Source organism: Diplotaxodon limnothrissa, linkage group LG11, assembly GCF_057381915.1.
Source record: "Diplotaxodon limnothrissa isolate DT_005_m linkage group LG11, D_limnothrissa_male_GT1.1, whole genome shotgun sequence".
Classification (NCBI taxonomy): domain Eukaryota; kingdom Metazoa; phylum Chordata; class Actinopteri; order Cichliformes; family Cichlidae; genus Diplotaxodon; species Diplotaxodon limnothrissa.
This window is the reverse complement of record NC_140606.1, coordinates 24,620,060-24,634,511: the sequence shown is the minus strand read 5'-3', so window position 1 is coordinate 24,634,511 and position 14,452 is coordinate 24,620,060. Positions and strand designations below refer to the sequence as shown.

Here is a 14,452-nt window from a genome sequence, read left to right as displayed (position 1 = left end):
GAGCTCAACAACAGTGCTGATGTCACAACAAATATGTACAGTTTATTTTGCAGATGGAAGCGTGCAAAATCCACCACCCTGTCACAGTCATGATGTATTCAGAAGTGAATTATTAATGAATCTCATTGCTAAATGTGTGGTTTTAAAGCTGCACCCTTAAAAACGCCCAACATTACAGTTACCATCAAATCAGTGCCATACACCCTACGTGATTGTCCATGATCATATGAACCATCTGGGCTGGCTGTCAGGGAACAATCATTAAACCTTAGTACCATCAGTCTAAGACACAGTACTAGACAACAGACAAAAAGAGTTGTAATGACCAAACAGTTAAAACTGGTTTGGTGTGACAGATAAGCCTCTTCTGAGCATTAATCACTTAGTTCTTCCATGGTGCACACGGGAAAATCAGTCCATCACACTTTACTGCTCTATTGTGAGCAGAGTAACAAAGCTAAGTTGAGGAACTCCTCCATAACCTGGTGTTTGGTAGAGCACAGCACATTACTCTTGCTGTCTGCTCTTACTGATAGTCAGGCTTCAGCCTAATTGAGGAAGGCATCCTTCACCTGTCTGTGAACTTGGGATTACACGGAAGACAAAGTTTTGCAATGTCTCAAAGTATCATTTTCACAGTGAATAGTGGGAGGAGGTGTTCTATGTGCAAGCTGCACGCTCAGCTCTGGGGCATCCCAGGCAGGAAATACAAGGCGCTGAAAGGTCAGGTTGAGCTGTTTTCCTCTTCCCGAGCAGCAGGCAGCAGATTGGCAGGATTTTATAAAATTGCAGTGTTTGCAGTGATGTTTGTTCTATATTTGACCATAAGGGCCAAAATCCTCTCATCTGTCACTGCCGTGCTTTGAGAGCAGCACATAAGGATCAGATTTGGTGCATTAAGCTGTGTGGCTGCTTCACGGCCACAACAGATTTCTAAAGTCTCAATAAGCATGTGCATCAAAGCCTCATGAGGCAGAATGTGATATCAAATATTTCCAAACTGGGGAGTGCTAAAAGTAAGAAGTTTTTCTCTTTATTTTTTGGTTTATTTTAGTTTTCCAAACAAACAAAATCATTTCAGGAGTTATAATTTTTTCCCCTCAGAATCTATTTTTCATGTTTTTTCCTTAATTGACTGAAAAAACTAAATATTTCACATCTAGTTTTAATTCATGTTAAAAACCTTGCTGTCTATATAGTGTGCATTCCCAGTTCCTATTATTTCACCACATATTCAGTCAGCGCTAAAAGTTGGAAACTACTTTTGGTCTTTTCAAATTATGAGAGTTTTTATTAATACCAGCCAATCAGGACTGACACTGTGAGATTTAGGCTCAAACCCTTCAGGTTTAACTACTCTGAGGGCTTTCAAAAATGACAAACAACACTTTAGATAACAGTCTAAAAAAGTTGTTTAAAAACAGACAGACAGTAAAATTGAATGTTTAAAAGTTAGATTTTCTCCAGTTCATCAAGTGATAAAGTAAAATGTTCTCTCTCAACTTACTCCCACACACTGATAGGGTGAACTTAGTTGCCACTAACTTGTGAAGGAGTTACTCAAGTGTGAGCTCAGGCTGGTATACTATCATGTGCATGTGCCAAAGGCGTGGTACCGTCAACTTCAGGTATCAGATGAGTCAGAATAGTTGCACGTCTCTCGTTGTCATTTCTTGTGGCAATGCTGTCCCGGTTGAGGCATTCCTTCTGATAGCACTTGAAACAGGTCATATCATCCTCATCCTCTGGAGTTCTGGCAAAGAGGCTGTAGCTTGAACTGATCGGTACAGGGTTTGGATCATCAGGTGGAGCACTTTGTCCATTTTCTCCTTTTTTCTTCTTCTGCTGGGTTCTGATGGTATTCTCAGTGTGAACGAGATGGTGTCTTGCATTACATGGCTGCTATGGCCTCCCTGTATGCCCTCTCTCAATGCCCTGCCCCGATCTCATTATCGCCTCAATCACAATCTTGATGTTTATGTAGGAAATTTGCTAGGACCTTTTGCAAGTGATGAGTCAAGACTTTTCTCTTGAGCTTCTCCTTTCCCTCTGTTCCAGCATTCTGCTTCATATTTCCACAGATGTAATGTCTTTTCAGTTTCTTTTCTTCTTTATTCTATGATCTATTTTTTTCCTTCCAAATAAATTAGCTCATGCTGAGTGTTCCTCTCTGTGGAGCCCCAAAGTTTTTTACCCAAACATACGTAACACTTATAGCACCATCACCATATTTTCCCCTCATATAAACAGCATCCACCTCTTCAGTCTTCAGTGGGATTTTCTTTACCAGACCTATCCCCATGCTCACAAATGCTTAATTGTATCTATCTGGCACATTAATTTCTATCAATGTCCAAACTGTCTTTCGCTACAACCAGGCAAAACAGTCACAACAGACTTAAACGTTCGGAAAACCCTTGTCCTCAATTTACTTTCCCATTGAGAAAGTACTCTTTGTTCCCTGAGCACTGAATTTACTCAGCCTTGTGATGACAAATCTCTAGACCAAAAGCGGGCAATCAGTTTTTGTGCGGGGGTTTTGTTTGTTTGTTGTCTTTTCCCCAAAGAATTATCACAATTTATTTCACATATCTGACCTCTGAGAACAACATTTCTGGATACACAATGGGAATACATCTAGGGTCTACACTGTTTGGCCTTTTTGTGTCTCAACTATGGAAGGTAAAGCTAAAAAAAATAGATTATTCCAGTATGATCTGTCTCTGTCCATCTCACACCCCTCATTCAATCAACCAAGGCGTCAATGCTGAAGCTTGTTATGGAAATCTGAAATAAACCTCAAACAGTCAGTTTGAGTTTGAATTTACTTTGCAAAGGGATCAGCCAACAGCACAGCATGCATAATCCTGTCATGCATACATGACAGGATTATGCATGCTATACAAAGAGGTATCGTAAGTCTAGATTATGTGTCTATCTGCCATGATCACAGTATAAAGTCAGTGTGCAAAAGATACTTTACAGCTCAACATGTGGTATATCTGAAAGATCACGCTGAGAAAGAATAAGACTGTAGGGAGCTTCTCACTGAGTAGGTTCAGCTTTACACAGGGAAAAAGAGAATCGTAAAATTTTCCATCACAGTATGCATTGGGGTATTAATAAAGTCTGTATGACTAAGCCCAGTAGCCCCTGGTTACAGTGGCTTAATATAACATACAGCAAACAAAACACTTTCTGAAGTTGCATCAGAAAGTGCTCGGACTCTTTCACTTTCTGCATAACTTGTCTTACAGTTTCTAAATGTCTCAAATGACTTGCATAAATGGCCTAAAATTCATGAACCATAAATAACAATGAGAATATTTTTTGTGTTTTTTATAGAATTGATTAAAAGTCAAAATATGAAATTGCTCACTTAATAAAAACTTAAGACCTTTAAATTCGCATATCTCAGAAATGCACACGTAGATTTGTGCAGTTTATCCCCACTCAGTGTGGTGCATGCTCTCGAGCCCTGTCAGAAATGTGTGAACTGGACTCTTCACAGATACTCTGGGGGGTGGAAACCTTATCTGAACCAAGTTCCTGAGGTTACTTCAGTAATATCTTTTGCTTTGGGTCATTAAAATGCTGAAAGCTAAACCATTGCCCTATTCTCAGATCACATGCACTGTGGGAAAGGTTTTCTTTGAGTACCTCTGTGTGGGACTACATTCATCTTTTCTTTAGTTCTGGGCAGCCTCCCTGTGCCTCTGCCGAGAAGCGCTGCCATACTACAGTGCTAAGGCTCGAGGATGGTGCTAGTCCAGGGGATTTTTTCCTTATGCGCTCACTTTACATTTAAGTCAAACCCTCACCACGGTCTCCAAGTAGCTGATTGCCAGAGGAAGCAGAGAAATACTGAACCTCTATTACAGCGATGCGTTGGGCTCTTGATCACCTCCCTGACTCAGGCCCTTCTTGCTTTATTTCCCATTTTAGCCAAATGGTCAACTCTAGATGGAGTCCAGTCCAGACACAGTGATTTGGTTATGCTTTTGTAAAATAATGTAATTTTCCACTGCATTCGGGTTCTGCCATCTGTTCACAGCTTTATTAACAGTAAAAAGTATTTTTTAATGTTGAGGTTGTCAGAAAAAGAGCATTAGTTTCACAGCAAATGCATGTTTGTTTGTTGGTTGGTTAAATGAGGACTTTCTGAAGCCTCTTTACAGTTTGTTGTCCAAAATACCAAACTTGCACTGAATTGTTGCTACTGGGAGCTTCACTGTTTTGGTTCCTTTTTAAAACGTTACCAAGATTGTTCAAAAGACACACATACAAACCAAACCACACATTTTCCACACGCTGTCACTGTCCTTCTAAAAGGAATTTTTCTCTTTTATTTGTTTTCTTTTACTTGTTGTTGCAGAATTCACAGTGTCTCTGAGTTTGGTAACTTTACCGTGCTCAGTGGTTTTCAAGTATTTTGAGGCAAAAACACACTAAAGGTTAAACTGGATTATTCACACCTGCCAAAAACAAAAAAACATATCTTACCCACAGAAGAACAGTGTCATCAGTTCTTCTCTTAACTGTAAACACTTTTCTTAAAGCAACACCATCATCATCACTCCATCATCAAATTTTCTACATTTCTGGTAACGGTCTCTTTGTCGCAAACAGACGTTAAAGGCTGAGTTTAATTCATTTACTGACAAAGAGAGAAAACACACATTAATAAAAGTCAAAGATGTTTTCATTGGAAAAACTCTCCTTGTTATTTTTATTCAAATTTCCAGTGGATAATGCAGGAATATTCATTTCACCATGATGGAAATGTAGTAAAAATCAGATAAAGTGAAAGCTTTTGTTCAGCTCAAGCCTTTCCTTTGAGAAGCCAAGTTTCTCTCAGAAAGGATGGGTTAGGTTTCCTTTTCAGCTTGCTTGGCACCATGTCAGCCAACTTCTCCCCACAGTGGAGGCATTTAGGCTGAAACTATGGCCAAGCTAAAAACTCTGTAGTTAGTAGATTGTGTTGGCTGCTTGTGTTTTGCTTTAAAACAAAAGCAGTCCCCCACCACCACCCTCGCAGATTTTTGTTTTCCTCATCGACACCAGTGAGGGCCTTTGATGTGCACTAATGGTAAATGCAACTGCAGTTAAAGGGAAAGTTTACAAGATGTTGGTGATGGTTTGGAGATGATGGCACACATAAAACAGAAAGGAGGCAGAGCTGGAGTTGACAACTCCTTTTAAGCATTTTGGAGACAAAGTAAGAAAAGCAAGACTGAGATGATTTGAACTTGTGCAGAGGAGGAATAGTGGATATATTGGGAAAATTATCTTAAATATGGAGCTGCCAGGCAGGAGGAAAAGAGGAAGACCACAGAGAAGATTCATGGATGTAGCAACCCCTAAGGGGACCAGCTGAAGAAAGAAAGGTTTATGGTCAGTTGCAACGACAATTTATGGTTGAAGCCACATTTCAAGGGGCACACCTTTGGGGAACCACTCTTTAACAATCACCACTCAGAGTACGTCACGCAGTAGTGCTGCAGTGCCATCTGTTGGATACCCCGCTATCATCTCTCAGAACAGTGTTTTGTAAAACAAATCTACTGTATGATTGCATCAGTGACTAAAGGATTGATGTTCCAAATAACGCAAAGACTGTTTAATAAACTAAGATAAACAGGAAACCAGATTAAGTGCAAAATCCTGCTCCAGCTCTTTTATAAACTCTAAGCAGCAAACAGGAAAATGTTTTAGATTCTTCACTGGCAAGTAAAAATAAAGAGAAAATATACAAAAACAATGTGCTTGTGTGCTGCAGTTATGTATCTTCATAGATTATGCTTGCCTGGTTTAAGAATTGGTTAAGTCACCTTAAGTTATTTCTACTGCACAATGACAGCTGCTGTGTTATCTGAGCTTCCAGGGAGACGTGTTGGTACTCCATGATGTACATCAAAATATGAGGCAAAAGTAAAGGAAACACAAAAAGTAATAAAACCATCTCAAATAATATTTATTCATTGTGACAGCCTCAAGCGGCCTAAATGTACAAAAACTGTCATTCATTTGGGAAATGCATAGTGGGCATGCCTTTTTATAAATCTATGCCGTAGTTCATAGGTTTCATTTCTCCTTTCACTGGGGTGAAAACACCTTCTGTTTTATATGGGACCGCAACACATTTTTGTCCTTTGCTCTCCCCATACTGAAAAAATGTTCTACATTTTGATTACCTTTAATTTTTGAAAATCAACACCCACCGTAAGGGAAGATAGTTTTCTAAAATCTGCCTGCAAAAGCACCAAAACGTTTCACTGTGGGTCTCCTGCAGGCTAAAGTGTTATTTAGTTTCCACGCTGCAGCAAAGTGGAAAAATGTTTGTCACTGCAGATTTCAAAGGTTGTGCAGATTTCTTTGGAATAGGCTTTAAAAAAAAAAAAACCACAAAGAGAAAGAAAGACAGCCACAAGAATTGCAAACATCCAGTGGGTGAAACTTGCTTGACAGTACCTGGCACAGGGTTTTCCCCTGTGGTGACACCTATCTGTCAGTGTCATGAGAAAGCTGTCGCTCTGAAAGAAATGTGCTAGCAGATGGATGGATGGCACCATCTCTGAAACCTGAACTGAAATAACAGCAAGGAGCTCATATAAATGTTACTGGGACAAAATGGAGAATGCATGAAAGTAAAACTATGATCGAAGGAAAAGAAGAAACCTCATGTTCCTTTAATCGCTGGTCTGTTTCAGACCACAAAAGGAACATCGAGTCCCACCTGTCCAGCAACAACACACGAGAGGTGTGGCAGGGAATGCAAGACATCATCAACCACAGAGGCAGCACTGCGAAAACAGAAAACCCGAATGGGCAGCTGGCAGAGGAAATAAACAGCTTCTTCGCCCGCTTTGAAACACCACAACAGCAACACTCATCTGCTTCAGCCCTGCTCCCATCCTCATCCTCACCTGGTTCCTGCACCGCTCCACTCACTGTAACGGAGCACGATGTCAGACGTGTGCTCCTAAAAGTGAACCCCAGGAAGGCGGCCGGTGCAGATGGAGTACCTAGCAAGGTACTAAGAGCATGCGCACACCAGCTCACCCTCATCTTCACCAGACTCTTCAACCTCTCACTGGATCAGGCAGCCATCCCATCCTGTCTAAAATCAGTCACAATCATCCCAGTGCCGAAGAAGTCTCCCATCTCCAGCCTGAATGATTACCGCCCTGTGGCCCTCACACAGGTAATCATGAAATGCTTTGAGAGACTAGTCCTTCAGCACATCAAGGATTACCTCCCCCCAGAATTCGACCCCCACCAGTTTGCATACCGTGCAAACAGATCCACAGAAGACGCCATCGCCACAGCCCTCCACGCTGTGCTGAGTCACCTACAGTAGAGCAGCGGCAATGCTACGTCCGAATGCTCTTTGTGGACTACAGCTCAGCCTTTAATACGATCATCCCGGACATCCTCATCACCAAACTGGTCACTCTTGGCCTCCCTCCTCTCACATGTGCCTGGATAAAGGATTTCCTCACAAACCGGCCCCAGACTGTAAGACTCGGCCCTCATCTCTCCTCCACTCGCACACTGAGCACCGGCTCCCCACAGGGCTGTGTGCTGAGCCCCCTCTTGTGTTCTCTCTACACCCACGACTGCAGTTCGACCCACAACAACACTCTCATCATCAAGTTTGCTGATGACACCACGGTAGTCGGACTCATCTCGAAGGGAGACAAGGCAGAGTACAGAGAGGAAGTCCTGAAGCTGGCAGCATGGTGTTCAGAAAACAACCTGGCACTGAACACTAAGAAAACCAAAGAGCTCATTGTTGACTTCAGGAGACACAGCACTGACTTGGCCCCCCTCTACATCAACGGGGAGTGTGTGGAGAGGGTCCACACTTTCCGGTTCCTTGGTGTCCTCATCTCTGCTGACATCTCCTGGACAGGAAACATCTCAGTGGTCATCAAGAAGGCTCAACAGCGGCTGCACTTCCTGAGAGTCCTCAGGAAGTACAAGCTGAACTCCAACCTGCTGCTGACCTTCTACCGCTCGTCCATTGAGAGCCTGCTAACCTACTGCATCACGGTATGTTACGGCAGCTGCACCAAAGCAGATAGAGTGAGGCTTCAGAGTGTGGTCAAGACAGCACAAACGATCATCGGCTGCCCTCTCCCCTCCCTGATGGACATTTATTCCTCCCGCTGCCTCACCAAAGCAGCAAACATTATCAAGGACAGCTCCCACCCTGGCTTCAACATGTTCAGCCTGCTTCCCTCAGGGAAGCGCTACAGGTGCATCAACACAAAAACCCACAAACTCAAAAACAGTTTCTTCCCCAAAGCGATAACCACCCTGAACTCACACATGCACAGATAACACAGCCCCCCACTTCCCACTTCCTCTATATGGACCACCACTGTGCAATACCAATTCTACGTGCAACAACTCAACTGTATATACAAAACACTATTTATACTATTTATACCAATTCCATGTGCAATACTCAACTGTATATACATAACGCTATTTATTACATATTACTTACATATTACCTGTATATTGTACATTATATATATATATGGTTTTTTCCCTATGTTAATACTGTCCATATGTACATAATGCTGCAGAACTGTATCCCCCCCCCCCCCCCCCCCCCAGCATGTTTAGACTGAGTAGGAGATGCTCTATATCTCATTGTACAACTGTATAGTGACAATAAAGGCATTCTATTCTATTCTATTCTATTATGGAATTTTTGAATGTCAAATTTCAGAAAAAATAAATTTCTTCACATCCTTTTCAGCACTAGAAGCGTGTCCCTCATTTTCCCACAAACAAACTCTTTGTCCTATATTGGGTTTGTTGGGATCAGCTCATCCTGCTCCCCACCAGATATTTATTGTTCCCTCCAGGACCACTAGAGGGCAGTGCTTCAAAAAACAGTGAGTAGATCTGCTTCCTGTATCACAAACACGGAAAAGGAGTTGCGGGAAGAAGTTGTTGAACTTTGTCAACGCAATGATAGTAAATCTTCGTTATTTTTTGCTTTCTGTTCTAATCTAACCAACATTTCGCCAGTTGATTTCGCCTAACCCACGGAGGCGGGTGGATACGTGTCTGTCTGCCTTTATTTGTCGATTTTCGCTGTTTTTGAAAGCGAAAGCAAATTGAAGCGGGCCTGTGAAGCCATGTCTGACAACATGGAAGAGGATGAGCCTTTACCTCTCCAGCAGGAGCTGACCTGCCCTGTATGCCAGGGCATATTCCGGGACCCGATGCTGCTGCCCTGCACCCACAGCTTCTGTCGGCAGTGTCTGGAGGAAAATTTTAAGTACAGCAAAAAGTGTCCCGTCTGCAGGGAGGAGTGTGAGAAAGACAAGGCCATCGCCAATCGTGCGCTCAATAGCACCTGCGAGTCCTTCCTTAAACAGACGAACAAACGACCGAAAACCATTCAGCCCAGTGACGCAGTCTGCAACCTGCACCTGAAACCCCTGGAGCTGTACTGCGAGAAGGACGAGGAGCCGGTGTGCGTGGAATGCGTCACTCTGCACAGCACCCACAGGCTGTACACACTGAGCGATGGGGCGCCCATGTGCAAGGTAAGAGTTCCCCTAACCAGTTTGTCAGATTCTTCTTGAGAAAGAAAAAAAGTGCTATGCAATCCTGTTTCCACCAGCAGGAACTGGTTTGTTTGAGATTTCTTAAAAGCTGACAAACTGTAGTTGCAGCTGCTCATTTAGTAATATGTTATGTAAAGGTGTTAACAGTAAGTTTACCAAACGTGGTTTAAGGCCAGTGCCAGACTAAAAAAGAAAAACTGAATGTGGATTCAAATTACAAATGCGTTTTTAGTTAGCGTTAATGTCCTTTCTATCAGCTATGTAGGCTCTGATATAATGTCATCAGCAGCAACGGTGGCAATTTTGGATCTTCTGTAAAAGGAGATAATCAAGAAGTATATCAGATGCCCGTTATCTGCCATCAAAGACAGAAAATTGTTCACAGGATTGTTATTGCAGTCTGTACAACCACCTGAAGCACCACAGTGAATGCTTGTGAATATCTTGGCCTGCAATAAACGTTGTCACCCTTTTTTGGTAACAGCTCTCTGGTAACTCTATCCCCCTACAACAATTGTTTTAAAGCACAATCTTTTGGGCAGCAGTGGCTCTGGTAGCAGAAAGGGTCAATCCCCAGATCCTACAGTCTGTTGAAGTATCCTTGAGCAAGATACTGATAGATGGATAGACATAGTAGGAAGAACTTTGAATGCTCATATTAAATAGAAGGCACTATATAAGTATCTCCTATAAGTACCAGACCATTTACAATTTGATATCCTGTCATCTGTCTAACATGTGTATATTTGTGTTGTGTGTGTAACCCTTGTCACTGGCCTAAAACATTTTGTGCTTTTTTGCAGAAGGAGCTGAGCGAGAGAGTCCACATTTTTGAAAAGAAAGTGGACTCGTACAAGAAAACATCTCGCAATCTCAAAAACGCAGTGACCTATATCAAGGTAAGGTGACTGACATGTCTCACGGTGTTCTTATTACATGAATAGTGATTAAGCTGGTTATTAATAGCAGCAGGACTGTTATTTTGAATTCAGACATCTTCAGTTTCTAAAGCGTGGCTTCCTGGGGGGATCTGTAAAGTACTTTGCCCCCTTATGTTAAACTGATCCGGTGCAGATTAAATAAATTAGAGAGAAATATGACTCAGAAACATCGCAAATACGTACAATGTTATCCACAGGCAAAAAGTAAGATACACAATTGTGTACAGTGATTCATGTGTAACTTCTGTGGACTCACAAATACATGCTTCAATCCACGCACTAATACAAAGCAATTTGACCACACGTGCACGGTTCTGTCTATTGAGAACAAGAAAAGACTTTTTCATTAAAAAAAAAAGGTAATACATTAAAAAAAGACAAATACAGAGAGAAAGCCCAGATGTCTCCATTTCAGTCTGTGACATGAAACAAAAGTTACACACAAATCACTGTACACAATTGTACGCTTGTGGATCATATCGTTCATATTTGCAACGCTTTTAAAGCATATTTCTGTCCATAGGTTATGGGGTATTAATTTCACTGCTTCACGTTAATATTTTTCTGGCATACAGCACAAATGTACAGTACAAATCTGCTCTGTCTTAATACAGTATCAGGCTGAAGAAGCAGAAAAGCAGATCAAAGCAGAGTTTCAGAGGCTTCACGACGTGCTCACCGCAGAAGAAGCGATGCGTCTTAAAGCTCTGTCTGATGAGGAGGGGGAGAAGATCGCTGGCATACAGAAACAGATTGAAAGCACAGAAAAGGATGTTGTCGCTATGAAGGAGCTCATTGATACAATTAAGAAGGAGATGGGCAATGAGGATCTACCACTCCTCCGGGTAAAAAAAACAAAAAAAAGTCTGTTATCACAATGTCGTTTTGTGTCTCACGAGCGCTTTACATGACTTGAATCAAACTGATTTCGGTCACTTTTTTTGTTTCAGAATTTCCAGAATTTAAAAAGACAGTAAGTCCCTGCAAAATTTGCTGTAATCAGAAATAATCTTTGCAAAAACAATCTCTGTTATAGATTAAATACATCTAAAAAATTCATTACAATGATGTTTTTGATAAATATTTGCACAATCGTCACATTACAGTTTTTTCTTTTATTTAGCTCTCTGCTGTCTTTTGCTAAGTTACAACTGTCTCTCATTAACTTTCCACATTGCCGTCTCTTGTCTAGAGCTCACTGGTCTCGTTCAGAGCCTCGCCTTCCTTACGGATCCCTTTTGAACGTGGCCAAACACGTTGGTGGTCTGGGCTTCAACGTATGGAAGAAAATGCAGTCTCATGTGAAATATTGTGAGTACGTTACACGGTGGGATTTTGGAACAGTGGAACTGCCTTTATTGCCCGAAATATACACAAATTTTAGAAGACACACGTGCACTAGAGTGCATCTGATAGGCTAAACTTTATTATAAGAATTGTGAATGTAGATCAGTATTGCACTTCAGTCATTGCCTGAAAACCAGTGTTGTATGGACTGAGCTGTTCATCATGTATTTGTTATCATTTGACAGTGATCCAGATCCTCCATGAAAACTAAGCTTGAGCTTGAGGATGGCTATACTACAGTATTTCAGGACCGAATACAAAAATAACTAGTCTGTTTATTTATTTCAGACAGAAAGAAATGCCACTGAACCTTGGAATCAGTACATTTTAATACTAGTTAGTCTTTTCCTGCCAGCACTTAATAGTGGATGTTTGTAGTCTTGAGCTCTAGAACAGTACATGGAGATTGTACATGACTTTCCTACATTTAGTACATTTAGCATATCTCTTCACAAGAAATTTGACCCCCATTGTGGCTTTTCTCACCCTGTGTGTGCAGATCCAGTGCTGTTGAACCCGAACACAGCCTCGCCTTGGCTGTCTTTGAGTTCAGACCTGGTCAGTGTGAAGGAAAGCTCAGAGCGGCTGACCATCCCCGATAACCCACAGCGCTTTGATCCCTGCGTCTTTGTCCTAGGTGCTGAAGCTTACACCTCCGGGAAACACAAATGGGATGTCTTTGTAGGTGACAACCCCAAGTGGATAGTGGGAGTGTGCAGAGAGTCATTGCAGCGTAAAAAGAAGTTTACAGTTGCAACAAACCGCGGTGTGTGGGCCTTAGGACTGAGCAAAGGGGTGTATAATGTAATGACGACTAAGCGTGAAGAGCTGCAGCTTCAGCAGCGACCTGAAAAGATTCGAGTCAAGCTTAATATAGAAAAGGGAGAGGTGTCATTTTGGGATGGAGGGTTAGGGAAGCACCTGGTCACACTTACACACAATTTTTCAGGTGCGATATTTCCTATTTTTGGTCCCGGCCTCCATAGCTCGCCCATGGCTCTGGTTCCAGGAAAAATAGCTATACACATGTCAACAACCCAAGATAAGGTTATTGACGTGAAGATGCAAGATTGAAAATCAATGATGAAAAACTTTTAAAAGCAAGAGCAACTCGACAAGCCTTTATCAGTCGATCAGGGGCAACGAGAACATCAAATAAAAGTTTAAAAGATTAAATCTGCCAGTAGATGAAACATCAGTTTAAGTATAAAGATGAAAATAATGACACTGACATAATGTTCGAAGCGTGTGATAAAACACAATGTCAGAAACACAATTTAGAGTGAAATGCCTAAACTTTAAAACATGCAAACCAGCCTGCAAAAGACAGTCAAGATGAAATGTGTTGACGGCGTGCAGAAGACAGAAACCAAGAAGTGATCAAAGGATGACACTTTGTGCCGTAGTGCCTTTGCTGAGAGAAACCGAATCCACTGATCTTTTGGCACCTTGCTAGTGACCGACCAAAGGAGGAAAAAGTAAACTGAATTTGGGATGTCACGCTATGTTGTATCGAAGATGATCGCCATGATCGAAAGGTTCTTGCTGTGTTAATATTACTGATATGATAGTCTCATAAATAATTAACAGTGACTGTGACATATGACACCACCAACATAGGTGGTGATATTACAGCTTAATGCGGGCTGCCGTTCAGGCTGTGATTTACAACCACAGTAAGGATGTGGTTATTTATATCAGAGCGATGAAATATCAGCCTGTGGTCCACACACAGACACTCACGCTTTCTGTCTCGTCTCTACTCATAGGTGTATTTTGTTGTTTCTTTCTTTTTTCTTTGTTTTCACCTTGCATTGCATTGATGGAAGATTTCAGGCCGTATTGATTTGTTTATGAGTTCATGGAGTTGCCTTTACTTCACTGCCTTCACTGTTTGTTTTGCACAACAGTTGTCTGGCCCTCTGCACCTCCCTACCCTCGTGTTTTGAGCGTAGTTAATGTGGCCAAACAGAAACAAAACACATGACAAAAACAAAGGATTGGACTGAGAGCTTTATTTTTTTTAACCCTTCAATGAAATAAAGGCGATGATGGTGATTAAGTTTGAAACTTCACTGTTATAAAGTCACTTGCTTCTGGGTTTTAGGGGATGATATTGTAGTTGTTGTTAGCCTTTGATTCATTTGATTTCTGTGAGTAATAGGAATATTTCTTGAAATATACACTTAAATGCGCTTCAAATGTTTTTGGTAATGCTGATGTTTTGGATTAAAATGCAAAATGAAACTGCTGATTGTTGGGATAGTTAGACTGCTATGCTGGCTGTCATTCACTATACTAAGTTCATGCTTAGCAACACTTTGTGATATAAAATATGCTACTACAGTGTGTGTAACCTCTAAACATTAACACTTGTGTGTCGGTCTTCAATTAAAAACTGTTTCAAATTAAATGTGTGTTGAGTTCTTTTCAAAACGTTTGCAAACAGTATGGGGAACTTTATTCGGCAGGGAGCAGATGAGTTCAGCAGTGGTGAAAATAATACTTTAACTTGTTAATTTGCAGAAAATCAATAAGTGCTTACAGATACCCAAACAAACAAAAAGCAAG

General features: G+C 41.4%; 1 protein-coding gene across 1 annotated transcript; it reads left to right on the top strand.

Moving 5' to 3' along the window:
- Positions 1-8,943: 8,943 nt before the first annotated feature.
- trim35-28 (tripartite motif containing 35-28) lies at positions 8,944-14,261 on the top strand. Its single transcript, XM_085365418.1, has 6 exons — positions 8,944-9,572; positions 10,397-10,492; positions 11,149-11,379; positions 11,485-11,507; positions 11,727-11,845; positions 12,381-14,261. The coding sequence occupies exons 1-6, from the start codon at positions 9,159-9,161 to the stop codon at positions 12,953-12,955; spliced, it is 1,458 nt and encodes a 485-aa protein (XP_085221544.1). The 5' UTR covers positions 8,944-9,158; the 3' UTR covers positions 12,956-14,261.
- Positions 14,262-14,452: the final 191 nt, after the last annotated feature.

Excerpts from the sequence above, each read along its gene's own strand:
- trim35-28 (XM_085365418.1), top strand. The coding sequence starts at position 9,159 with ATGTCTGACAACATGGAAGAGGATGAGCCTTTACCTCTCCAGCAGGAG. Across the intron at positions 9,573-10,396 it reads ATGGGGCGCCCATGTGCAAG|AAGGAGCTGAGCGAGAGAGT; the intron begins GTAAGAGTTCCC and ends GCTTTTTTGCAG. Across the intron at positions 11,508-11,726 it reads TTCCAGAATTTAAAAAGACA|AGCTCACTGGTCTCGTTCAG; the intron begins GTAAGTCCCTGC and ends TCTCTTGTCTAG.